The 26,412-nt window shown below is 42.2% G+C and overlaps 1 protein-coding gene across 3 annotated transcripts in view; it reads left to right on the top strand.

Annotated features, from left to right (window-relative positions):
- The first annotated feature begins 6,022 nt into the window (after positions 1–6,022).
- Positions 6,023–26,412, top strand: part of PTCH1 (patched 1) — a 78,510-nt gene continuing 58,120 nt past the window's right edge. For 2 of the 3 annotated variants that reach the window (XM_075828818.1, XM_075828820.1), the window contains exons 1-2: positions 19,237–20,054; positions 21,697–21,889. In XM_075828818.1, coding sequence (XP_075684933.1) covers positions 19,869–20,054; positions 21,697–21,889 — 379 coding nt within the window. In that variant the 5' untranslated portion in view covers positions 19,237–19,868. Of the gene's footprint in view, positions 6,162–19,236; positions 20,055–21,696; positions 21,890–26,412 lie in introns of those variants that run through there. The other variant, XM_075828819.1, reaches the window with a different exon arrangement.

Raw genomic sequence — 26,412 nt, 5'->3', positions numbered from 1 at the left:
CTCAGTTTTGTTTTTGGGAAAAATTATTAGCCCCCAAAAAGTAAATAGTTATTTAAATATAATTAATCAAAAATGTGAAGAAAATAAAAAAACTCTATATAAGTCGCACGCCCAGTATGTAAATGACCTGACTCGCCACAGAAGTCGTGTCCAAACTTTCTGGTAACAAACTCTCATCATGCCTAGCGCCTTCCCATAACCCCCATGGTGGCATACAGTGTAAAGCCACGAGATCTCGCTAGTTATCATGAGATCTTTTGATTCTGACTACAAGAGCGCTGTCTACAGCATTTATATAGCAAATGTATCCCCCCCCCCCCCGCAGCCATTTTTCGCTTTTTCATTTTTGTTTTTCCCTCCCCGTTACCCAAAAGCCATAACCTTTTATTTTTCCGTCGACATAGCCATATGAGGCTTTTTTTTTCGCGGGATAAGTATTTGTTTTTAATTGTACCATATAATGTACTAGGAAACTTTTAAAAATTATTTTGAGGGGAGAAATAGAAAAAAAAAACAGCAATTCCACCGTTGTTTTTTGGTTTTAATTTTTATGGCATTCAACGAGTGGTAAAAATTACATTTTAACATTTTTCTGCAGGTCAATACAATTCCAGCAATACCAAATTGATATAGTTTTTTATCTTTTACTGCTTTTCAAAATAAAAACAAATTGTAAAAACAAATTTTGTTTTGTGTCAGCATAATCTGAGACCTTTAACCCCTTAATGACCAGCCTATTTTAAACCATAATGACCAAGCCATTTTTTACGTTTTTCCATCGTCGCATTCCAAGAGCTATAACCTTTTTATTTTTGCGTCGACATAGCTGTATAAGGTCTTGTTTTTGCGGGACAAGTTTTATTTTTTAATAGCACCATTTTGGGGGACATATTATTTATTGATTAACTTTTATTAACTTTTTTTTGGGGGGGAATAGAAAAAAAACTGAAATTTCGCCTCTCTTTTTCACGTCTTAAATCTACGCCGTTTACCGTGTGATATAAATAACACAATAACTTTATTCAACGGGTTGCTACGATTGCAACGATACCAAATTTGTATCGTTTTTGTATGTTTTACTACTTTTACACAGTAAAAACGCGCTTTTTTTTTTCAAAATTATTTGTTTTTGTGTCTCCATATTTGAAGAGCCGTAACGTTTTTATTTTTTCTCCGATGCAGTTGTATGAGGGCTTTTTTTTTGCAGGAAGACTTGTAGTTTTTATTGTTACCATTTTGGAGTAGATGCGACTTTTTGATCACTTTTTATCACATTTTTTTTAAGTCAGGATTCACAGAAAACAGCAATTTTTTCATAGTTTTTTATTACATTTTTTACGGCGTTCACCGTGCGGTTTAAATAATGTAATAGATTTATAGTCGGGGTCGTTACGGACGCGGCGATACCAAATATGTGTAACTTTTTTACTTTATTTTATTTTTTTAATAGTAAAGCATTTTGTAAGGGGAAAAGCTGGGTTTTTCATTTTTTTTTTCACATTTTCTTTTAATTAACTTTATTAAACTTTTTTTTTACTTTTTTACTAGTCCCACTAGGGGACTATAATATGCGATTCTGCGATCGCAATTATAATACACTGCAATACTTTTGTTTAAAATGGACAGGCATCTGCTAGGTCATGCCTCCGGCATGATCTAGCAGGCATTCGCTCCAGGCAGACCTGGGGGCCTTTATTAGGCCCCCGGCTGCCATTGGAGACACAGACACTCGGCGATCGTATAGCCGGGTGTCGGTGGGAGAGAGAGGGAGCTCCCTCCCTCTCTCCAAAACCACTCAGAAGCGGTGCACGCTATTGCGCACCGCATCTGAGGGGTTAAACGGGTGAGATCGATACGAATATCGATCTCACCCGGCAGAGCAGGGACGCTCCCAGCCCTCAGCTGCCTCTGGCAGCTGAGAGCAGGGAGATTTGACGTCTCCTGCTCTGTTTACTTTATCCTGATGCAGTGCCGTAAAAAGGCATATGCATCAGAATAAAGCCCGTTAGTGGCCGCCATGAAAAGGCGTATTGGCGGTCACTAACGGGTTAAGTCTCACTTTGTACCCCCAACTGGCACTGTAGATAGTGTCACACAACCCTTCCTCACAGGTAGTGCCACACAGTCCCACTTCCAGGTAGTGCCGCACAACCCCCCTCCCAGGTAGTGCCACACAGTCCTGCTCCCAGGTAGTGCCACACAGCCCCCCTTCCTGTAGGTAGTGCCTTTGGGGTTCCCTCTTGGAGTGGAATCCCTAACCAGAGCGTTGTTGACGCTCTGGCCGGGGATTCCGTTTCAGGAGGAGCCCCCGACGTCACTGTCCATCCTCACGTGATCTTCTTTTTGACCTGGTCTGAAATCGCTGCTTTTCAGAAAACCGGAAGTCAGGCACTCAATGCATTTCTATGGAGCTTCATTCTGGCTCCCATAGGAATGCATTGAGAGCCTGAGTTCCAGTTTATTCAAAAGCACAGTGACTCCAGTCAAGTCAGAGGGAAGATCACGTGAGCGGCGCTGGACCCAAAAAATACAAGATGCAGGGATCGGTAAGTATTTTTGCACACAGCACCCCACTGAAACACCAATGTACAAAAAGAGGGTGCAATAAAAAAATAAAGTGGAGTGGTTCTTTAAGTGTCTCAGAGCCCTGACTTGAACCCAATCGAACATCTCTGGGGAGACCTGAACATGGTTGTCCACCGACAGTCCCCATCCAACCTGACAGAGCTTGAGAGGATCTGCAGAGAAGAATGGCAGAAAATCCCCAATTCTAGGTGCGCAAACCATGCGGCATCATACCTAAGAAGACTGGAGGCTGTTATCACTGCCAAAGGTGCTTCAACTAAGTACTGAGTAAAGGGTCTGAATACTTATGTCAATGAAATCATTTTTCCTTCATCAATAAATTAGAAAATATTACTAACTTTCTGTTCCCACTTGGTCATTATGGTGTATTTAGTGCAGAAGGATGGGGACAAACATGATTTTTTTTTAAATTTTAGCACAAGGCCTCAACACAACAAAATGCGATAAAAATGAAAGGGTCTGAAGACTTTCCGAATTCATTGTATAGGCATCAGTCACAATGATGGCCTTGATGGCTCCCAGTGTTTTAGAGTTAACAAAGTAAGAGAAAACCATTATGGTTTGCTGTATGATCAGTATAACATTAATAATAAGCGCAGAGCAAGCACCTGCGTATAAAAGATACAAAAAAACAACAACACATACATAGCTCATAGGCAAGAGTGGTGCTGTTTCTAATCATGGACAATCATTTTAATGTGTTTCTCTAAAACAAAGTAGATATAACTAGGAAATATTTCTTAACTGTGCAATTATAGTCCAGTTTAATAGTGTTGTAGTCCAGTTTAATAGTGTTGTAGTCCAGTTTAGTAGTGGTATAGTCGAGTTTAGTAGTGTTGCAGTCCAGTTAGGTAGTGTTGTAGTCCAGTTTAGTAGTGTTGCAGTCCAGTTTAGTAGTGTTGCAGTCCAGTTTAGTAGTGGTGCAGTCCAGTTTAGTAGTGGTGCAGTCCAGTTTAGTAGTGGTGCAGTCCAGTTTAGTAGTGTTGCAGTCCAGTTTAGTAGTGTTGCAGTCCAGTTTAGTAGTGTTGCAGTCCAGTTTAGTAGTGTTGCAGTCCAGTTTAGTAGTGTTGCAGTCCAGTTTAGTAGTGGTGCAGTCCAGTTTAGTAGTCCAGTTAGTATAGTCCAGTTTAATAAACTTGGATTTCTAATCCTATGTTCCCACAATTAAAGAGACTCTGTCACCACATTATAAGTGCCCTGTCTCCTACATAAGGAGATGGCGCTATAATGTAGGTGACAGTAATGCTTTTTATTTAAAAAACCGATCTATTTTCACAACGTTAGGAGCGATTTTGGTTTATGCTAATGAGCTTTCTTAATGCCCAAGTGGGCGTATTTTTACTTTCGACCAAGTGGGCGTTGTACAGAGGAGTGTATGATGCTGACCAATCGGCATCATGCACTCCTCTCCATTCATTTACACTGCACTAGCGATATAGTGATATCACTATGTGCAGCTACATACACAGACATTAACGTTAATCAAGTGTCCTGATAATGAATATACATCACTACCAGCCTGGACGTCATGCGTACTCAGAATCCTGACACTTCTGACTCTTTTCTGTGAGATTCCAGCAACGGATACGAAATCTCGCGAGATTACGAGGAAAACGAGATTTCGTATCCGTTGCTGTAAATCTCACAGAAAAGATTCAGAAGTGTCAGGATTCTGAATACACATGACGTCCAGGCTGGATGGTCATGTGTATTCATTATCAGGACACTGTAGTAATGTTAGGGTTTGTGTATGTAGCTGCATATAGTGATATAACTATATCGCTAGTGCAGTGTAAATGAATGGAGAGGAGTGCATGATGCCGATTGGTCAGCGTCATACACTCCTCTGTACAACACCCACTTGGTCGAAAGTAAAAATATGCCCACTTGGGCATTAAGAAAGCTCATTAGCATAAACCAAAATCGCTCCTAACGTTGTGAAAATAGATCGTTTTTTTTACTAAAAAGCATTACTGTCACCTACATTACAGCGCCCATCTCCTTATATAGGAGACAGGGCACTTATAATGTGGTGACAGAGCCTCTTTAACATACACACACCAAGGAGAACACTGCTTGGAGGCGGTAAATATCGTTATATTTACTAGTCGGTATATTGCGGGGACTTCCTCACCTCCATATCGTCCGCTGCTGTCTCCTTTCAGACGGCAAACTGTACACAGGGGAATTCAGCAATCTATTTTACTTAGGTTTTGCCCCGCCGATTACATCACACTACACCCGGAAGAGACAGACCTCAACATCGCAGTGCAGAAGGTGGTTCGCCCTCTTCTGCTCTGCAAACCCGAGGTCCTCTTTCGGGTATAGTGTGACGTAATCGGCGCAATGCGCTGTACAGGCGATTAGAACGGTGAAACGCCAAGGATGTACTGCGCATGCGCTGATTATGAAGTAGAAGCGTACGTTCCAGAGAATACGGGGTCAGACGTGAACTCGGCTTTTACACTTCCTGGCCCCTGTCAATCAAAGAAAGAAGGGAGGGAGGGATGGACTGGGCATAGAAGCCAGAGCGTTTTTGAGCAATGGTGACACCCTAGTTGCTCCAAAAAGCTAATTTGCATATATTGAATAAAGTGATTTTTGCTGCAAAGGTGACACTCCATCTGAAAAATGAAAAAAACTTTAGATTCAGGTGAGCCTACACTATGTTACTCTGTTGATTTCTGGCAAATTTCTGGTGACAGATTCCCTTTAAGAAAGCATAGAAGCCTTGGGGCTCTCTATGGCACCAGTGCTTAGGTGGGAAAGCTGTTCACCCTCTATTGGTATGTTCCTGCCATTTAATTCTAATGAGTGCGGCGGTGGCGTAAATATTGTACAACAGTGTCGGTCTGCACAAAAGTTACAGTTCTTGCCATCCTTTCTGCTTAAGGATTCGCAGATGAATTAAATGATATAAATAGTGTAACTCAATATGTCCTTATGGACTACCACTGTCACCATTTCTGCCGGGTAACGTTGGGAAATGGTCTAGTTCTATTATAAAAAATAATAATAATCTAATATAAAAAAAGTCATAGAAAATTGTTTATAGTCTCTGGAGTATAGCGGTGCATCTACAATGATCGGGTTTCATGGTGCCTGCATCTGTTTTATGAGAATATTCATGAGAATTTTTATTTGCTTTATCAGTTTGCTTTAGCAGATGAAAGGAGGGGGAGCAGTATGTTTCCTAGCATGGCCAGGCTGGTGCCCATAACATGTTACAGGGCTTTACTTTGCCTTCTCTTGTAGAAGTTTATTGTATTAAAAAGGTCACCGTGTTTCTTCTTCTTCTTTCTTGTTTCTGGGAGTCACGTGACGCTGACAGGTCCTGCCTATTGAGAGGCAGACCACCCACATGGAAGACGATGGAGCTGCTTAATAGAAACAGTCATGTAATTGTGAGAGCTTCCAGCACTCTGCAGAATGCCTGCACACCAGAAGGATTATTACACTCTCAGTTCCTGATGGCAGGGAACTGATGTGATCTCAAAGGTCCCCCCTAAGGATACAGGAAAAAATATCATCTTCAATTTCACCGGGGCTTAGCACATGAGAGAAGGGACTTGATGGTAAGTACAATGTGCATGTAGGAACATAAAGATGGGGGATAATAACAGAAAGGACTCTCTGGAGTGGGATGTTGGCAAATGGCACTGGCTGTGTTGTGATCTTGTTACTGCTGAAGAGCAAAGGGAGGGCATGGAAGGGTTGGCAGGGTGTGTGTTTATGTGTCTGGATACAGGATCTGGGAATGGGTATTATGTGGTGTAATAAGAAGAGTTTTGGAGAAGGCATGGTGTAATATAAGTTACAAACTCTCCTTGTAGAGGTGTGTGTCCTTTTTTAGGGAATGCTCACTGTGATGTGACTGCTGTCTTTTATCATTACATTTGCTCGGTAGAATTCCTAATCATGGATTTTGGCATGTCAGTGTATGGTTTTTAAGGGATTCCATATGGACTCCTGTGTGTTCTGTGTGTGACAGGAGATTTCTTGCGGACATTGTTTTATGAAAGGTGTATCTAATTGTTGTCTCAGGCTCTAATCTGTCTATAATCTGACAATATATTTGGACAGCACCAGGTATTGTAGGACAAAAATCGAATCCCCTTGCAAAACTCCCTGATAGAAAAGTGACAGGCAGATCACTGGGAGCTGGAAATGTCCTGTTCCCAGTTTTTTCCCATCTTAATTTCACCCACACACACATTATACCTTTTATACTCTCAGTGTAGAAGTCCTGTTCAATTACGTAGGCGTGATGTGTAAACTCGATTAGCTGTATGAAGGAGACATACAATGAAGTAGAATTGTTTTACTTGCCATCCACTTCCCACGCCACCAGTGACACTTTCTATGGTAGCTGCATTGTCTGGACGTTCTTCAACAGCTGGAGAGTTATACAGGTGCTGTACAGAAGCCGAAGTAGAAAGCTAGGGCTGGTGCTTAGAACTAACGTCAGGATAATTGTGTGAAATACATCATTTATCATATCTATTCACTTTGTTTCATTTCGGGCTGATACAAATGCATCTGTTATGTAATTCATCAGTGTTCATAACCTTTGACTCATAGTTTTCCATTGACCTACTAATGGCTGGTGTTTATTACTAATGCTAATAGATAACAGACATGACTTCCCCATTACAGGTGAGGTCTGCATCTACCATTGGTCTCCCAGGGACTCCTTTGTAGCTGTGCTAGAAATTCCCATATACAACTATAAATATAGTTGGTGGTTTCCAGAATTGTGACAATTTATCTAACCAAAATGTAAGATTTTACAACTCCAATATTTGCTAGTACTAGTGTGTTGATAGTACAGCTTGTAAGGAAGCAGGTGCAGGCTAGAATCTAGGTTTAATCTGTAGAAATAGCAAACTTAGTGTTGCTAAAGCTCTAAGAATAATGCGATTCTAGATTATTGGAGTGCTACTTATAGAAAACTCCAAGTTAGAATTGTGTATATCATGGTGTAGCCATATGTAGCAGTTATCATCATGGTGACCATTGTAGACATTGTGCATACGTCCTGATGAATTACATCCAGTGAAGATGTGAGAAGTGTTGTCTGATCACCAGTATAAAGTTATCATCATGCTCCTTTACACACCCCACTCAAGACATGAAGAAGACACTATGGTCATGTATAATCTTTCTTTACATCTGCGGGATCCTGAAGTTAACAAGACCTGGTGTACATGTCCAGGGCCTGTATGTTAAAGCCAACAAAGCTGACAAATGTAAATAAGGGCAGATTGATTGGGAATAGCATTATGGCTAGGGATGTAGCACTCAATGAAACAAATTGGGGGCAGGAATGCCTCTGACCACCCAAGTTGAGGCAGACTATTACAATGACACCTCTTCCTCTTTTTAGAACATTACTGAAACAAGGCCAATTATATCCCAACAGTAATTCATCAGTTGTGTATGAAGGAGACTAGACCACAGGGAGAGAACCATTAAGATAGGGCTTGTTTAGTGCTAGCCTACTCATAAAGCTCCACAAGCAGCAGGAGGAATTTGCTGGCAGCGCTATTTTAGGCCAGTTTGGGAAAGTTAACCACATAGAGGTTCAGGGTGCCTTCCACTAATGACCACTCCCAAGACCTAGTATCGTCAGTGGAACTTATTTACTACCAGTGTGTCTCCTGTGTGTGAGTGATGACGAGTGGCAGCGGTTATAATTTATCTTGTGCCCAGACTGTGTTTCCACCGTGCTGTGCCACATCCAACATGTGTTGGTCAAGACTATGAGCGTACAGCATGAGCTCAGCTCATACACAGCGGCTGGCAGGGAATTAGGGTTCATTCATAATAATATTCCAGGGCATGGGCTATACTCTAATTGTATGAAGCCCACTAGTACTAGACTGATGCCAATTCTGTTTCCAGCCAAATGTTGTACTGACATTTTTAGTTCTAGAAGAGCTGGAGGAGGCTGGAGTTTGACAAGCTCACAATATACACTTCTAATGCATTGGAAGGATTGGAGCCTTCTATTTGAAGGTAAAAATCCATATCACCCAAAATCATGTTTGAATAACATTGCATGTGATTTTAATAAAACCCTATGGGGATTTAATACAACTCATGCGAATTGTGATTATCGCAAACAATTCAGCATTGTTGTATGTTTTGCAATAAAATTGTATGTTTACATGCGATTTCAAGGGACACCCTTAGAATTACATTTAAGCAATATCACTCTGTGATCCAACACAACTGCATTACTGCTAAAAATCAGCCTTGCTTCAACACCATAGGTAAAAAATTCTATGCGGATATCTTTCTTGATAGCGGTCGGAGCTCTGATTTTCTGATACAGAGCTCCAAATCCCTTGCATAGACATAGACTTAAAACATCGCATTCCGACTTTTTTCAGCAACCACTTGATGGAGCTTACTGTATACGGTTAAGGCATAGTTCACATTGCGATTTAGACCTACATCTAGTGTGCTTTACCAACGTACACGCTAAATATATCCATAGGGCTCCATCATCCCGACAGAGACCAAAATAGCGTGTCCTTTTGGTCTGTCTTGTGCTGATTTGTCACTTTACCTTTTTTTCAAAAGGGTGGAATATGCTATTCAATCCTGAGGGATCACACAAAAAACAACTAGTATACTGTGCTATATACATTTTTTAAACATTGGACCCTATGGGTGACAGATGCCACGGTTTGGTATACGTTAAACGTATACGTCAGGAAGCTCCCGACATCACTGTTTATATATGGACTGTGATGTCAGGAGCTTCCCAATGCCAGAGTTCCTGGGCGGAGCGCTTCCGACGCACTGGCCAGGGACTCCAGCATTGTAAAGCTCTTGATATCCCTGTCCATATATGGACAGTGACATCAGGACCTTCCCCTGGCACATCGCTTCAGGTAGAGCTCTGTCTGGGGGGGGGGGGGGGGTTCGGGCGACGTATGCCTATACAGTGGGATACATTGCAGCCTTCTGTCGGGGGTATACGTCCTCCCAAAGTACACCTCAGACGGAAGGAATAAGGGTGATGTGAATTAGGCCTTATACATTGAACTAAATAATAAAACAGAATTAAGTTACACTGCCCCTAGTGGTGGATAAAGGCAGACAGAATTTTATCTTTTAACTCTATGTCTATACAGGGGATTTGGAGCTCTGTATAAAAAAAAACCTGCGCTTCAGCCAGTTTCCTGATTGGGTCAAAATGGGTAAGTCCAAACCGCCTCCTCAAGTCTGTACAGGCACCTAAGAGTGGATGTGCCTTTTCCCCAAAGGTTGCATGCCTTTTCAGGAATATGAACAATGCCAGGTTGCACTTGTTGAGGATCACCAGCACTCTCTCAACAGAAAAGTGGTGGAAATGACAAATGTGGTTATGGTAGTTAAAGTGACCGGTACAGACTTTTTGTGACGGTCACAAGGTTGCCTGCCATCTTGTTTCCTATAGAGAAACATTGAGGCTGTTTTGCAGTAATCCTGTAATTTTACTGCATCTTGCAGGAGACCAAATGTCACCGTGTAGCCTTAAGAAAGCAGAGAAAGGATCCCTTTGTCATTTCTAAACTTTTCCACACTGGAGAACCCCGTAAAGAAAGGTTGCGTTCTTGAAGAACCCCTAGAACTAACCCATGCTGTGTTCTAGTAAGACCCTAACCAGGTTCCAAGGAGCCCCAGGGCATACAGAACCCTGGCATGGACATGACTGTTCTAGTGTTTGGCAGCTTTGACAAAGGTGCTCCTCTAAAAACAGTGTCAGTGGTGGAAATATCCTTAGGGCATATATTTGCCGTAAAATAAATAAAAACAGTTTGAAACATTTTTGTAATGTATTTTTTTGTCAAAAATGTTTTTTTAACTCTGGTTTACAGCATTTTGGTCAACTCTTTATGCTGCTGGTTTTTGAAAATTGCAGTGTGCTCTGGGTGTTGCGTTTTTTTCTGGCATTTTGTTTCCAGAGATTTTTGCAATTTTCAGAGCATTTTTCGGTGTGTATATTAAAAACATACAAAAACCTTGTGTGAAGGACAGCTTTGGCCCCATTCACACGGTGGAATTTTCACGCTGATTCCGGCACGTTTTCCACCTCAGAATCAGCGTGAAATGCTTCTAAAAAGCAGCCTATTGAATTCAATGGGAAATACCGTCGTTTAGACGGGCAAAATTTTCAGCGGGCAGAGTTGCAAACATTCATTTAAAAAAAATGAAGAGATACGTCACTTCTTGACGCGGTTTCCACAGTGTATTCTGCAACAAAATACATTGAATGGGGCTAGTCTGCGTTCAGAAACACAGTCGTTTTTACTGCAAAAGAACGGCAGAAATCCGAGGGCCAGTCTCCGGTGTCTCGGCCAATTCCACGTCGTATTTTTGCACATTAAATATACACCCTGTAAACCTGTTCGATTCACATGAATAGTTTTTAAGGGAGTTATATGGGGACCGAAAATTATCAGCAGTGTGCTCACTGTGAGTACACTCGCTAATATACATTCCGGTCCCCCGTCACGCAGATTATGAGAACGTCTAGTTGCACAGCCTTCTTTCATGACAACACGACTCTTCGTCATGTGACCGGCCCCGCTGTACTCTATGTAATTGTACATAGAGTACACCGGGGCTGGTCCTCCGCCAGCGCTATAAAAATCCATTAAAATCTCAATCAGTGCGACGGGGGACCGGAATGTATATTAGCGAGGGTACTAATATAATGCAGTGAGGCACTGCTAATGATTTTCGGTCCCCACATAACCCCTTTAATGTCGTTTTTTTAGCCAGACACAAGAGCGGCTCCAAAAGGATGGGACAATATAAAGGAATGATTAATATTATAATACTATTTTGTATCCACTTCTGTTTGGTTCCAAATACTGCGTGTGTGAATCCAGGTGTAGAGGTGTTGGGGTATGTGCACACGCTAGCTTCCTTTTACGTCTGAAATTAGACTGTTTTCAGGAGAAAACAGCTGCGTCGTTTCAGACGTAATTGCTCATCCTCGCATTTTGCGGGGCGTCTTTGACGGCCGTAAATTTGAGCTGTTCTTCATTGAATTCAATGAAGAACGGCTCAAATTACGTCCAAAGTGTCCTGCACTTCTTTGCCGAGGCAGTCAATTTACGCGTCGTTTGACAGCTGTCAAACGACGACGCGTAAATGACAGGTCGTCTGCACAGTACGTCGGCAAACCCATTCAAATGAATGGGCAGATGTTTGCCGACGTATTGCAGCCCTATTTTCAGACGTGAAACGAGGCATAATACGCCTCGTTTACGTCTGAAAATAGGTCGTGTGAACCCAGCCTTAGCAGAAACCACACGTAGCAGAAATTTTCTGCAGCAATTCCGTTACATGTGGACAAGCCCTTAAGGTAAATTCCAACATAGAAGATTTTATAATCGCAGATTTTGCAAATTTGCAGAGAAAATCCACCGCTATGTGTGAATGGGGTTTTTAAACCCCCCAGTCTCATGTTGTACTGTGCTTTATTGCGGATTTTCTGTGTGGAAATTCGTAACAAATTCGCACCTAAACTTGGCCTTGAGACGCCCACGCTGTCGGGGGAACGCTCCATGCTTCTTTCCAGACATCCGCTGTCGGGGGACATCACCACACACATTAGATAGGCAACCGGTGCCGCAGAACTCTGCAGGTTTGGACCACAGTCACCCACTTTGGACGGTCCTCTTTAGTCCTTGTGCAACATGTGCATACCATATTCTGCCAAACATATTTTAGATGCATATGACACATGGTGGAGACAAAATTGCACCAATTTCTCTGCCCCCACCGAAAAAAATGATTTATTGGAGCCGAAATCTTCCACATTTTTGCTGTCGGGACATTTTATACTGTTTTCTGGACTAACATGTAAACCAGTGTAATAATTGTCCGTGTGCGCCAGGAGGGTGCAGCACATATGGGGACACTGTGAGGAGGATGGCAGACATGAACGGGCTTCTCTAGTGACCGCTAGCGCTTGTGAGGTGTGGAACACAAACGCCGTACAGGAGGGCTCCATTCATCTCGCTATTGGCCGGCATCTGCCTGCCCTGAACGGTATTGGGTAACGTGCAGGGGACGGTGTCCTCTCTCAGGAATGTACTATGACTTGTGTGGTATTTCTTGACGCAGCAGCAAAATCACGTGACCCTCAGGACAGGAGTAAGTTGTGTGCAGCTGATACACCGAGTGCAGTGCGGTACCGCTGCCCTCTGAAGACTGTAGAATTGTGGTCAGAAGACGCAGGAGAACCGTTGAACAGTCCCTATAATATACATATACGTGTACGAGCGGCCGCCGCACAAGAGCTGACTGATGGAAGCGCGCCTTCTTTAAGGGGGCCCGTCCGTCACGTGACGCCGGCCGAGTCCCCGCCCATATCGGGCGGCTTTTCTCTCTCCCACAGGCCTGTCCCCTCAGATCCCTCCTCCCGCCTGCAACGCTTTATTTATTTTTTTTCAATGGACACACACAGTGCTGATGTTAACTCTCTCACTGCTGAAACAGCTTGCAGCTGGCATAGGCCTTTTTGAGGGGGAAGAAAAACGCATTCACGGTGGTATTCATTGTGAGGCATTCATAACTTTTTAGAAAGTGTGTCAGGCAGGTAAATGCACAGGAATATGTTACATTTGTCTTGGATGGCCTATCCTTAGGATAGGCAGAATTAAGGCGCCTCTAAGTGGCTCGTCCATATGGGCAGAAATCATTGCGGTTACAGTATTTTACAACGACTCGCACCGCAGGTCGCCATGTAGCCCAGGCCTAACTTGAAAGGGAATGGGCTGCAGTACCAGGCACAGCTTCAGGCCTCATTTACACGAGCGTAATATACGCGCGTGCGATGCGCGTGCTTTTCACGCGTGTCGTACGCACCTATATTACTCTATGGGGCAGTGCAGACAATGCGTGAATTTTGTGCAGCGTGAGTGCGTTGCGTAAAACTCGCGACATGTTCTATAATCGTGCGTTTTTCGCGCATCACGCACCCATTGAAGTCAATGGGTGCGTGAAAACCATGCATGCCGCACGGAAGCACTTCCGTGCGAACGTGATTCGCGCAAGCGCTGTCAAACTGAATGTAAACAGAAAAGCACCACGTGCTTTTCTGTTTACAAACATCCAAACGGAGTGTCAGAATTTAGAGATGAGCGAACCGAACTTCACCGGGTTCGGTCGAACTCGTTTTGACCGAACCCGGCAAAAAAATTTCTGTGACGCGACGTCAGGAGACAGTCACTGTCCAGGGTGCTGAAAGAGTTAAACTGGTTCAGCACCCTGGACAGTGACTTCCGATCACAATATACATGAACGTGTAAAAAAAAAAAGAAGTTCTGACTTACCGATAACTCCCGGCTTCTTCCTCCAGTCTGACCTCCCGGGATGACAATTCAGTCCAAGTGACAGCTGCAGCCAATCACAGGCCAAGCACAGGCTGCAGTGGACACATGGACTGCCGCGTCATCCAGGGAGGTGGGGCCGGATGTCAAGAGAGGGACGCGTCACCAAGGCAACGGCCGGGAGACCGGACTGGAGGAAGCAGGAAGTTCTTGGTAAGTATGAACGTCTTTTTTTTATTCACAGGTTGCTGTATATGGTGATCGGAATTCACTGTCGAGGGTGCTGAAAGAGTTACTGCCGATCAGTTAACTCTTTCAGCACCCTGGACAGTGACTGATGTCGCCTAGCCTCATCTCTATGATGGCGGCTGCGCGAAAATCACGCAGCCGCGCATCATACACTGATGACACACGGAGCTGTCAAGTGCCTTTTGCGCACGCAAAACGCTGCGTTTTTTTGCGTGCGCAAAACGCACACGCTCGTGTAAATGAGGCCTCACTCCTATGTCCTGTGCTGTGCCTGTGTAAAAATTTAAGGGGCTGCAGCAGGGGTCAAACTCCCACTGATCAAACAGTGATGGCCTGTCCTAAGTTTTAGTCCCGAAAAAAAAACATCTAGAAAGTATCAGAACCAGCTCCATGTTTTTTGAGGACAGAGTCACATTGAGCTTCCTGTGTACCCCACTCTTAGCTTGGCAAGTATAGAGCATGTTTACCATCAAACGCTGAGTGATGGCATCTGCCCAGGGTGGTCTGGTGGTGAAGCCAGTCCTGTAATTGACCTTTCAGCAGGAGAACACACATTTAGGAGAGAGTTATGGTAGGTTCACACGCAGTGACCAGAAACGTCTGAAATTACGGAGCTGATTTCAGGCGTTTTTTTAACAACTCGTGTTTTTCGCAGCTTGTTTACGGCCGTTTTTGGAGCTGTTTTTCAATGGAGTCAATGAAAAACGCCTCCAAAAACGTCCCAAGAAGTGTCCTGCACTTCTTTTGACGAGCCGTCATTTTACGCGCCGTATTTTGACAGTGACGCGTAAAATAGAGGCTCGTGGGAACAGAACATCGTAATTCCCATTGAAAGCAGTGGGCAGATGTTTGTAGGCGTATTAGGGGCGTTTTTTCAGGCATAATTCAAGGCGTAAAACGCCCCATTTACGTCTGAAAACACATGGTGTGAACATACCCTTACTGGTAACAGCAGTGTGGCTGTGTAGTCTGGACCTCCCCCTCACTGCCTCACACCGGCCGTAGGGTGCGCTTCAGACTGCGCGACAGACTACTGTACTTTTTTTATTTAAACTCCCTCCTGCAGTGTTTTCCTATGGGCAAACAAAGCTCAAAAGCGAATTAAAATATATTTTCTAAATAAATAAATTTCTTTTACTTATGAAAAATCTTTTTTAATGGGAACTTGTCACTAGGTTCGGAGCCACTAAACCACCAGCACATCGTAGCTGGGGTTTAGTGTTCAAAACCTGCGCAGGTCGAAACTGGACAATTAGGCAATAGTTAGTCAAATAATGTACACATCACTGATATCAGTCTGTGAGCGGCATCCGGTGCACGCTCTTTATGTGCGCAACGGCCGATAGTGCTGGACTCCACTCCCAGACTCCTCTCAGTAACTCTCATTCTGCCCTAGAAGCATTATTTGCAGGGGCACAATCTCTCTGGCATGGCATATATTTTCTCATGGATTCATGCAAAAGAAAAACCTCTGTATAAAATACATAAATACAGTGTGGCTCCATAGCAAGCTATGGGTGCCAAACATCTGTAATATGGCTGTGTGTATCTGCCCTAAAGATAACATAAGCAACAGCATTGCCATACTAGGTTTTGAAAGAGGAGGCTATGGCATTGTTTGCCTTAGTTCAGAAAATGTCAGCATGTAGTATATTAAGTATAGTTTATTTCCATTTACTCAAATTTCATATGACATCATTTTGCTGCAAAGTGTCAATAGGGACAGGTAATAATTCTTTTCCAAGGCAGCCAGCTGTGTCTACTAGAGGCCCAAGTGAACTTGTGAGGGTAACTTTTGATGCATACTTACACCCTTATGTTGGTTTAGGAAAAAACACCCCGGGATTGCCAACCATTGCCACCTGGATAGTCATTTTTGATGGGTCTGTGATTTTTTTGAAGCTTGGAAGAGCTTGTGCAGGTTTTTGTTATTGTAGTTATTATCATTTTATACCTCATTAGTATTCTAAACTATAGACATATATTACTTATAACATTTATGATTCATTTTGCTTTCCCATTTTCCCCTAAAAAAAATTTTGGCAGTCCCTGATTTTTGCCTATGTTGTCCAGAAAAAAAAAATTAGGTTCTTAACCCTGAATGACACAAAGAAAAAAACATTGTCCTTGTCGATTTATTTTATGGTGTAAAGTTAATGAATTGCTGTTATTTTATCAGGTTACTATTGAGAGAACTATTTCTCATAAATACTGAACATAAAGTAAACATTAGAATTTTTAAGTTTGCAACAGTTAAAACAGTCAAACATCACATACTGTGTATGTATACTGTGTATGACTAATGAATTAGTACCAAAATACATATTTTCCATATTACAGGGGATATGGTTGCTGTAGCATACATCTTTGCCTCAAATCTCTATCATGTGTACCATTGAAATTCTAGAGCATAGCGTGTGGTGGGTCGTTAACCCATGCCATGCTGTGGGACGAAAGCCACAGCCATGAATTATGTAGGGGTAATAAGAGGTTGCATTTCCTACATATTTGCACATACAAAAGGATATGAAGCTGGTGCGATGATAGCTATCATTGTAGGCCAGTTTGGAATGGGTTCCCTTTTTCCTGCAAATGGAATGTTAGAAGAAAAGAAAGAAAAAATCTGGCACATCCCAGTAGTTCTCCCACAAGCACTCTGTCATTATTTGTGCAAGCCTGGGAATTCAAGCTGGACCTCCCAGTATTTGTTTCAGCTTGGGGCCAAGGCGCCTCTTTAAAGGATCTCTGAAGAGTTCCCACTAGATGGGCACAGAACATGTAAAGTAACTTCCAAAGAACAGTGTTTATTTGGTGAGGCCTGTTTTTTTATAACTATGATCTTTGAGTAGAGGCAAAGCAAAAAAATAAAAAATAAATACAGAGCCTGGAGACAAACGGAGAGCAGAGAAAATTTAAAGATTGGAAAAGAACAGGGGAAATCAGAGAGGTGCAGAGACAGGTAAAGAGAGAGAAAAAAAAAGGCATGTGCAGGGATTAAAAAAGTGGGAAAGATAAGCTTAGAGACTGGAAAATAAGAGGGAAAGCAGGGACAAGTATAGAGACAGGAAAGTGGAGACTATTGTAGAGACTAGAGAAGAAGGGAAAGCAGTGAAAAGTGTAGATACTGGAGACAAAGAGAGAAAAGCAGAAAGTGTAGAGAGAAGAGAGAAAGCAGAGAAAAGTGTAGATACTGGAGACAAAGAGAGAAAAGCAGAAAGTGTAGAGAGAAGAGAGAAAGCAGAGAAAAGTGCAGATACTGGAGACAAAGGAAAAGCAGAGAAAGGTAGAGACTGGAAAAGAGGGAAAGCAGAGAAAACTGAAGATAGTTGAGACAGAGTAAAGCAGAGACTACTGTAGAGACTGGAGAGAAAAAAGAAAGCAGAGAAAAGTGAAGATACTGGGGACAAAGAGGAAAAGCACAGAAAAGTGTAGTGACTAAAGAAAGGCGAAAGCAGAAAAGGGGATAGCAGAGAAAAGTAAAGGGACTGGAGAATAAGAATGACAGCAGAGAAAAGTAAAGGGACTGGAGAATAAGAATGACAGCAGAGAAAAGCAGAGAGACTAGAGAAGGGGAAAGCAAAAAAGTGAAGGGAGTGGAGAAGAGGAAAAAGCAGAGAAAGTATGGAGACTAGAAGAAGGAACGCAGAGACAATCCATGAAAAACAGAAAAGTATAGGGACTTGAGTAGAAGGTAAGGTAAGCACATGATATGGAAAATAGAGGTAAAGCAAATGAAAACCAAATAAAAGGTAAAAGAGTGGACAAAATGATTGGGAAAGTATATGTGAGTGCATACTGGAGAAGAAAGAAAGCAGAGTCTAGAGACTAAAGAGGAAAGAATAGTTGAGAAGTTGGAGAGAAGTAAAGAAAGTAAGTAGGGATAAGTAGAGACAAGAAAAGAGGTAACTCAGAAAAGTGTAGACTGGATAAGAGGGAAAGCTGATATAGATTAGAAACTGGAGAACATGTGGAAAAACAGGAGTGCAGAGAATGAAGAAAGAAGGCAGAGAAAAGTGTATAGACTGAAGAAGAGGGAAAACAGGAATGTAGAGACTTGAGAAAGAAGGTAAAGAAAAATGTAGAGACAGGAGAAGAAGAGGGGGAAAAAAGGAGTGTAGAGACTAGAGAAAGAAGGCAGAGAAAAGTGTAGAGACTGGATAAGAAGGCAGAGAAAAGTGTATAGACTGGAGAAGAAGGCAGAGAAAAGTGTAGAGACTGGATAAGAAGGCAGAGAAAAGTGTATAGACTGGAGAAGAAGGCAGAGAAAAATGTAGAGACTGGAGAAGAAGAGGGGGAAAAAAAGGAGTGTAGAGACTAGAGAAAGAAGGCAGAGAAAAGTGTAGAGACTGGATAAGAAGGCAGAGAAAAGTGTATATAGACTGGAGAAGAAGCCAGAGAAAAATGTAGAGACTGGAGAAGAAGAGGGGGAAAAAGGAGTATAAAGACTAGAGAAAGAAGGCAGAGAAAAATGTAGAGACTGGAGAAGAAGAGGGGGAAAAAGGAGTATAAAGACTAGAGAAAGAAGGCAGAGAAAAGTGCATAGACTGGAGAAGAGGGGAAAAAAGGAGTGTAGAGACTAGAGAAAGAAGGCACAGAAAAGTGCATAGACTGGAGAAGAAGAGGGGGAAAAAGGAGTGTAGAGACTAGAAAAAGAAGGCAGAGAAAAGAGTAGAGACTGGAGAAGAGGGAAAGCAGGAGTGTAGAGACTGGAGAAAAGTTGAGAGTACGGAGAATAAGAAGGGAAGGCTTGTAAATGTCGGCTTGCATGAGAAGGCTTGGTTCTCTTTAAGACTCCCCCTGAAGCTGGGAGATACACACACTCACACACACAAGGCCTGTCTGCCTGGGTGGTCCCTCTACTTTGGTGAGCTGTTGCTAAGCAGCTAATAATAGTCATGTTTGTTGAGTATTTTTTTACTCCACTTTAGCCAATGGTATGAGCGAATTCCCTGCCATCTGACAGCCCCGGGGGCGTCTCTCTCTGGATTCTCCCCTCCTTTTCTCTTTCTCTAAATGGAGAGAGCGAGTTTTTCTCTCCCTCCCCCCTTCTTCTACATCTCATCTATTGAAGCAAGGAAAGAGCAAGGGAGAAAGAGAGGAGCGCACGGGCAGCTGAGCAAGTCTCCCAGGGCCCCAGTAACGGATCGGGTTGCTGTTCTGCTGCACTGTGGAGAGCCACGATCGCTGCCTGCTAGTTGGAGTCATCAGTGACCAGAGAAGAAGGCTTGTGTCCCCAGCTAGTCCCCATCGTGCAGCTGCATTGAGGCAGTCACACGCAGAGAGCCCATTTCCAGACAGCGCGCTGGGAGATCTGGAGTTTCTGGCAAGGCGGTGCACGTAGCGCAATGTGGGATTAGCTGCTTACATGTTCCTGTGTGCTTGGATCTATGTGGAGTAGTGTGCTGTAACCGAGTACAGGAGCTTCTCTGCTCCCCCCTCTCCACCTCTCACACATAAACAAACACTCTCTGAATGTGGGAAGCGGCTCAGACCTCCGGATCGCGAAATGTGGGGATGGAAGGCGCAAAGTGTGACTCGCCGCCCTCCACCAGCTCGCCTGGAGAAGCATGAAGATCAGCGCTGTGCCAGCCAAGGAACAAGAAGCCTTTCCTACCCCATCACGACCCAGCTAAACCTTAGGGGGAAAGCGGAGTACAAGAGTCCCAAAAGCTACGGCCACAACCCGGCCACAACATGGCCCTGGCTGCCTATGCTACTGAGCCACAGGGCAGTGAGGAGACAGCTGCCCGGCCGAGGGTAGAGAGGAGGAGGGGACGCAACAGGGACCCGCATCTCAGGACTACAGGGCCGCCTGACCTGGACTATCTTCAGCGGCCGAGCTACTGCGATGCGACGTTCGCCCTCCAGCAGATCTCCGAGGTGAAGTGTGCTCTGGTTCCTAGGGGGTTAATACGTGCGAGTGAGTAAATGGTGGTGTTACGGAAGGTCAGGAGGGTGCACTGGGATCTAGCCAGCCACCGCAGGGTACAATGTAGCGGAGCTCCTGCACCATTCATAAATCCTGTCTGAGAGTATGACCAGTGTGTAGTGTATGCCATCTCCTGCCAGTAATCCATCTACTGTGGACCTTCTATTCCGTTACAGTTCTGGATCTGATACCGTTTATTTCCATAGATAAGTAAAAGGCATTAGAGGGTGAGATTTGGATCCCCTATAGCTCCCCTCCCTGCACACAGGTTGTATATAGCCGCCTGCAGGCATCCTGTTTATTTTCCCAGTGTGTCTGCCACAGGGAACAGTCCCCCCTTTTTCCTCCTAACAAGTACAGACCATGTGGCTGCCCTCTTCCGTTCACTAATGTTGTGGTGAGCACCATAGGGCAGATCTGCTTCTTCATTCACAACCTCTCTCTGGACACTACTACCACTACTATTATTACTACTACTACTACTACTACTACTACTACTACTACTACTACTACTACTACTACTACTACTACTACTACTACTACTACTACTACCATTATTACTTCTACTACTACCACTATTACTTCTACTATTACTACCACTATTACTTCTACTACTACTATTATTACTACTACGATCATGTGTCTGTACATTGTAACCACATGCATAGCCGCTGCTACTACTAAGCCCAGTAATGTGAAAACATGCTTTCCATAACATACACTGTGTACTATGTGTTCTTGTACTAGCTGTAGACCTGCAATGCCCCCAGCAACTCACATCAAGTCAAATCCATTTATTAATAATTCAATAATAGCAACAAATGGGACATGAACCTTTCTTATCAAATACATAGATCAATAGCCCCGTAATCCTGGGATTCCCTGGCTTAAGATCTGTTTACGCAGAACTATATCCAGTACTTGTGTTTACATTTATCAAGTCCTATATATAAAGGTATCATAATGACTTCAGCGATTTTATATCACCTCCCGGTTATGAATTGAATTGGTTTAATGATGACCTTTAGAGTGGCAATTTCCAGCGGGCAGAGTAAAAGACTAACAGTGCCAGTCTCCAGTTGTGTAACCAGACTTGTCGCTATTGATATGTTGATGATGTGCAAATTAATATTAAGCGGCTTCAGGTGTATATAGTGTAGGTGAAAATAGAGGACCTTCTAAGGCCTTCGGATCCTCCTCAATAGGTCACCTATTCCTACTGAAATGTCTTACACTAACATGGCATGGAAGTGTGGTAACACATAACAACCAATCAGTAATTAGCTTTACCAAGGCTATCATAGTGGCATCTGATGTTTACAGTTAGTAACACCCTTTCAAGTAGGGGGCAGTCAAAGCATGCACATCTTGTATGGTCAATGGACTTACATTATTAGATTAAGACATTACTGTGGCAGTTGTACTTTAACTGATACTATACATGTGCTGCACCCCTAAAGTTTTTAACCAACTACGGAAAGCAGGGAAGAGTTTGTGTAAAAAAAAAAATGTAATTTTTGACAAATGTCAACCTGGAAAGTGTCCTGTGTTTTGTTTGACAGTTATTTACATGTTCTGTTTTTGTTTTTTTAGGGGAAAGCTACGGGCAGGAAAGCGCCTCTATGGCTCAGAGCAATGTTTCAAAGACTGTTATTTAAACTTGGTTGCTACATACAAAAGAACTGCGGAAAATTTTTGGTTGTAGGCCTCTTGATATTTGGTGCTTTTGCTGTGGGATTACGAGCGGCAAATCTAGAGACTAATGTGGAAGAACTTTGGGTTGAAGGTAAGAGAACCTTTTTTTTTTACCTGCCACTAGTTGCCATTTTTCATGTGCCGCTCTGTATTGTACAGAGGGTATATAGAGCATCTGTACAATGTATATAGTGAAAATGCTGCTCTGTTTAATGTACAGGATATCTATATACAGATAATTGCTGAGTATTTATACTGTTGCGGCCGACACATGAGGAACACATTGCTGTCAATAGGTATACAATGAGAATTTTTTAAAATGCACTGTGTTTTCTGGGCACATTTACTGTGTCTTACATGTCAGCAGTCACTGTTTTTTTTTTGTTTTTTTTAGCATGTTGATGGTTGTTGGTCTTGTACATTCTTTTAGTTAGTATTTGATTTAACTTGTGTTGACTTCCATATGAAAGTTGGTATTTAATATGAAATTAACTAGTTGTTTTTGCTGGTAAGGCCCCTAGCAAGAAATCATGCACAATGCAACCTGTAGAGTCTTGTGTGTGGTCCTATGTTGGACAGCTTTCAAGTTTTACTTTGAGAGGGTGGAGTTGTGCAACAAAAGTCTCAAGGTAAAATAAGAGTGTATTCCTTCAAATACACGGTGTCATCATAGCAATGGCAGCTTCACATATAATTGGACTGGTTTCAGTAGCCAGCTTTATATGTTATTTGTATGTGCTGGCAGTATTTTGGTTTTATATGGAATGTTTCTAACATATTGTAATGTATCTGTTTCAGTCTTGATTGTTTACAATCTTTTTGTACACAGACATTATGTGACATCTCAAATAGATAAAATATGAAGGACTTCTACTCTGCCTTTGCCATTGTTTTGAACAGAACCTCATTTTAATGTGATTTTATATGTCTGATGTTTCCATGGTCATAATGATAAAGAACAATTTAATCCTAGTGGTCGTGGGGTCACTGAAAAGGGAGGACCTCCGCAATCTCACATTTATCACCTATGCTGTGGAAAGGTGATACATGTTGATTGTGGGATATCAACTATAATATTGATGTCTAAAATATAAATCATATGGTTAGATGATAGTTTGGTATCCTCTAGTGCCTCACAAGCCTTCAATTCAATCAGTGCATACTAGATTTCCAATGTTTCACATCTAAGAAGAGCCAATTGGCCTCGTCTCTGGCCAGGGGTATTTTTGAGCCATAAAGCAAACCATTGACATCAAATAAATACTTTCAAAAGTTAAGCTCTTAAAAAACAGTTTCAGTTAATATAGTTTCTAGAGTTTGAAATTCTATCATCCCTATGTATAAATGTTGTTTGTGGCCTGAAATCCCAATAGCATTGCTACATAGGCTCCCAAATCTAGGCATTATAAGAAAGCAGGTACAATGGCTGGAAACAGGATCCTAAATGTATGCATGATCATGCAAAGTTGTTGTATGGGATTCCTCCCATCAAGTGAGAAACGTATGGTTGTCCCCTTCACTGATGTACTGTAACTGTTTGGCAAAAATGGGGATGAACATGAGTGGAAATTTAGTGCAGTAGTTCAGACTATGACATATTGCTCATTCTCTGATGTTTTTCATATCCATAATAGCCAGGTGATCGTGTATATATTTAACTTTTTATTTGATTGTTGGCCATTTCTCTTATCCGTGGTTTTCTTCCTTATAAGGATTTTAATTCAATGGTCAAACAAAAGCTGAATGTTCTACATTGTATATAGAAGTGGAGGCATGCCAATACTATGTGGAGATTTTATGGCGAGGTTTAACCTAGTGGTGTCACAGCTGTGCTAGTCGTCTTTGAAAGTTAGAATATTTGGCGATATACTTTCTAAAGTAGACTGTGTGCTAAAATGGTGTTACAACATCTAAAGAGGTTCATGCCCATATATTTGGAAACTCTATTTGAAGTTTCCCATAGGACACAGTTCACAAGTGGACTTTTATTTGGAGCTGAAAATTAAGGTATTCAGGTAATAATTGCTTTCTATTCTGAATTTCAGTTACCAAAGTTATTTCTTCTGTTCAAAGCTGGCCATTAACCTCAGATAGCTGTTGGCCAAACAATTGATAGCTGACAGCTATGTACCCTGACCTCCCCATAAACGTGCATGCTTGGCAGTCAGGGGACAGTTGAAAGGCTCCCATAGACATTAAACTGTCAGCAGATCCCACCAATATTAATCTAATGTGTATGCGTAGCCTAATGTTCAGCCAAATGTGGCTGTGAAATGTGTGTTCTCCTTTTACTTATTGCTACTAGCTGTAACTTGACATTTTGCCAGAAGAAAATAATTGTGTCACAATTTACCCATCTTCTTATCCTTCACCTCTTCTCTAGAATTTGCCATAACTTACTGATGGTGGGGGTTCCAGGTCTGGATACCCCATTAAACAGTGCCACTCCTGACCATTGAATGGAGCAGAGTTGAACTGAACTGGTTGCATTTCATGCACCGTTCCGGGTAGTGGGTCAGCTGTGCTTTACTAGCACTTTGGCCCCCTTGGGTATAGTGATTAGTGGATGTCCCAGAGGTCAGACCCACACAGCTCAGTAACTATAGCATATCCAAGTTATATGCTATAGATTACCATAGTGGGAAATTCCCTTTAAAGTTTTTTTGTGGAAATTTCAGAAGATGATTGGGAGAGATACTGGAGATATTGATAGATGCCAGCACATTCGGGCAGATTGAAGTTACTAGCCAAATTGAGTTTTTTTCAACAAACTAAGGAAAAATAGTTTGCCAAATGATTTAATCGCTGTGTCTGCCTGCTTTACTCAGCAGGGAGAGCTGTGAAGGATCTTTGCCATGTGTTGGACAAATATGTTTGCTTGGTGTACTCTACATGCAACCTGGTCTGTTATTGTGTCAACCTACTTTAGAATTTGTTTTTATTCCTTTATATAGTGATATCATCTTCTGTGGTGCTGTATAATGTGGTACAAACAGGGATGAGAACATAAAGATTATAGTAAAAAAATAAACAGTTATTTCAGACACCGCAGTAAAAAGCAGAGATGTAACTTTAGGCTTCCGAGCCCCAATGCAAAATCTGTGACCGGGCCTCCCACCTACCATGTGCCATTTATAATACTTAGGGCCCCCTCAGACACTAGGACCTGCTCCCTGTAACAAAATACTGGGGGTGAAAGCCATTCCCATATGGGCTTATTGTCTAAAGTGATTGGGGATGGAGACAAGAGGTACATTAGGGGTTATGTAAGATTGTGTTGGTAGTATTGAAGGTAAGAGTATGATAGTGTGATAGTATGAGAGTGTGTACTTGGCTGAAGCGATGGACTTTTAGATTGTCTTTTAAGGCTTAAAGAGTGAGTGTGTGTCAGGTGTACTGTAATAGTGAATGCCTGAGGAGGGAAAAGGAAGTCCTGGAGGCAAGAGTGTGAGAAGATGAGTGTACATGTACAGAGTGGAGATGGCATTTGGATTGGTATCTGGAGATCAGCAACCAGTTGAGGAACTGCCAAAAAGGAGAGAATAAGATGTAAGCTGAATAAGATTGATGAGGCAAACACAAGCATTTTGGTTGTATCCGGACAAAACATTTTGCTGAGATCATACTTCTCCATATGGTCTTGTTTGTGGGGGTGCCATCCTATAGCTAACAAGATATTAATCAGAATTGCTGGTCAGTTTGTGTTGACTTGGTAATTGAAAACTGTAACGACATAGGTTGATATCGCAAGGTTGATAAATCTGAGTTACAAAATGCATCTTTATATGTCAACATTTTAGCCTTCCTAGAGATCAGTTCTTATATTGTTAGAATTTAGATATTTTTTTTTTCCCCCCGATAAATAAATCACTAGGGTTTCTTAATGTAGTCAAGCTGGGACAGTTGGAAACATTTCTTGTTTAATTTATCTCCAGGTGCAGATTCCACACAAGGAAAGCAAACACATTTTCTATAATGCTATGCATGTCCAGCTGTGAATATACAATTTCTCTTAGCGATAAATGGATGGTGGTGGTGGTGGTGGGTTTTGTAAATACAAACAAACATTAAATCTTGACAAAACTTTTTAGTTGAGGGGCAATTGTGAAATGTATGTTTTGTTTTTTTTTTGTTTTTTTTTTACCCTGGTGCCAAGTTTCATTAATACTTAGACATTGTTGGTGCCAGTAGGGCATAATAGTGCTTAGAGGGGTTGAGATCCACGTGTGAATTCCCAGGCACTGGTTGGAGAACACAGCTAGAGATTGTAGGGGGTACAACTACTTCTACTAAGGAACATTAATGAAATGACAACATTTTTTGTTGTTTTTATGACAGTCGCATGTCATAAAAACAATGTGTGAATGTGTGTAAAGAATAACTGTAATGGACCTGACCACTAAATAACTGTGACAGAGCTAGGCAGTCCATGTCCATTCTTCTATAAGTCTTTGAAGCCACCCACGTATATTTATCAGATTCACTTTTGCATTTCAGTTAGTGCATAAGGAAATACCCTGGAGAGCTGAAACTTTGAATGTTACTTATTTTGTGTCTGAAAAGTGTGGCCTATATCCAGTTGGTGCAGTTCATGGCTGATGCCCACCATACTAC

Source organism: Rhinoderma darwinii, chromosome 1 (genome assembly GCF_050947455.1).
Source record: "Rhinoderma darwinii isolate aRhiDar2 chromosome 1, aRhiDar2.hap1, whole genome shotgun sequence".
NCBI classification, from domain to species: Eukaryota; Metazoa; Chordata; class Amphibia; order Anura; family Rhinodermatidae; genus Rhinoderma; species Rhinoderma darwinii.
The sequence above is the reverse complement of the archived record's forward strand: the minus strand, read 5'-3'. Positions and strand labels throughout refer to the sequence as shown.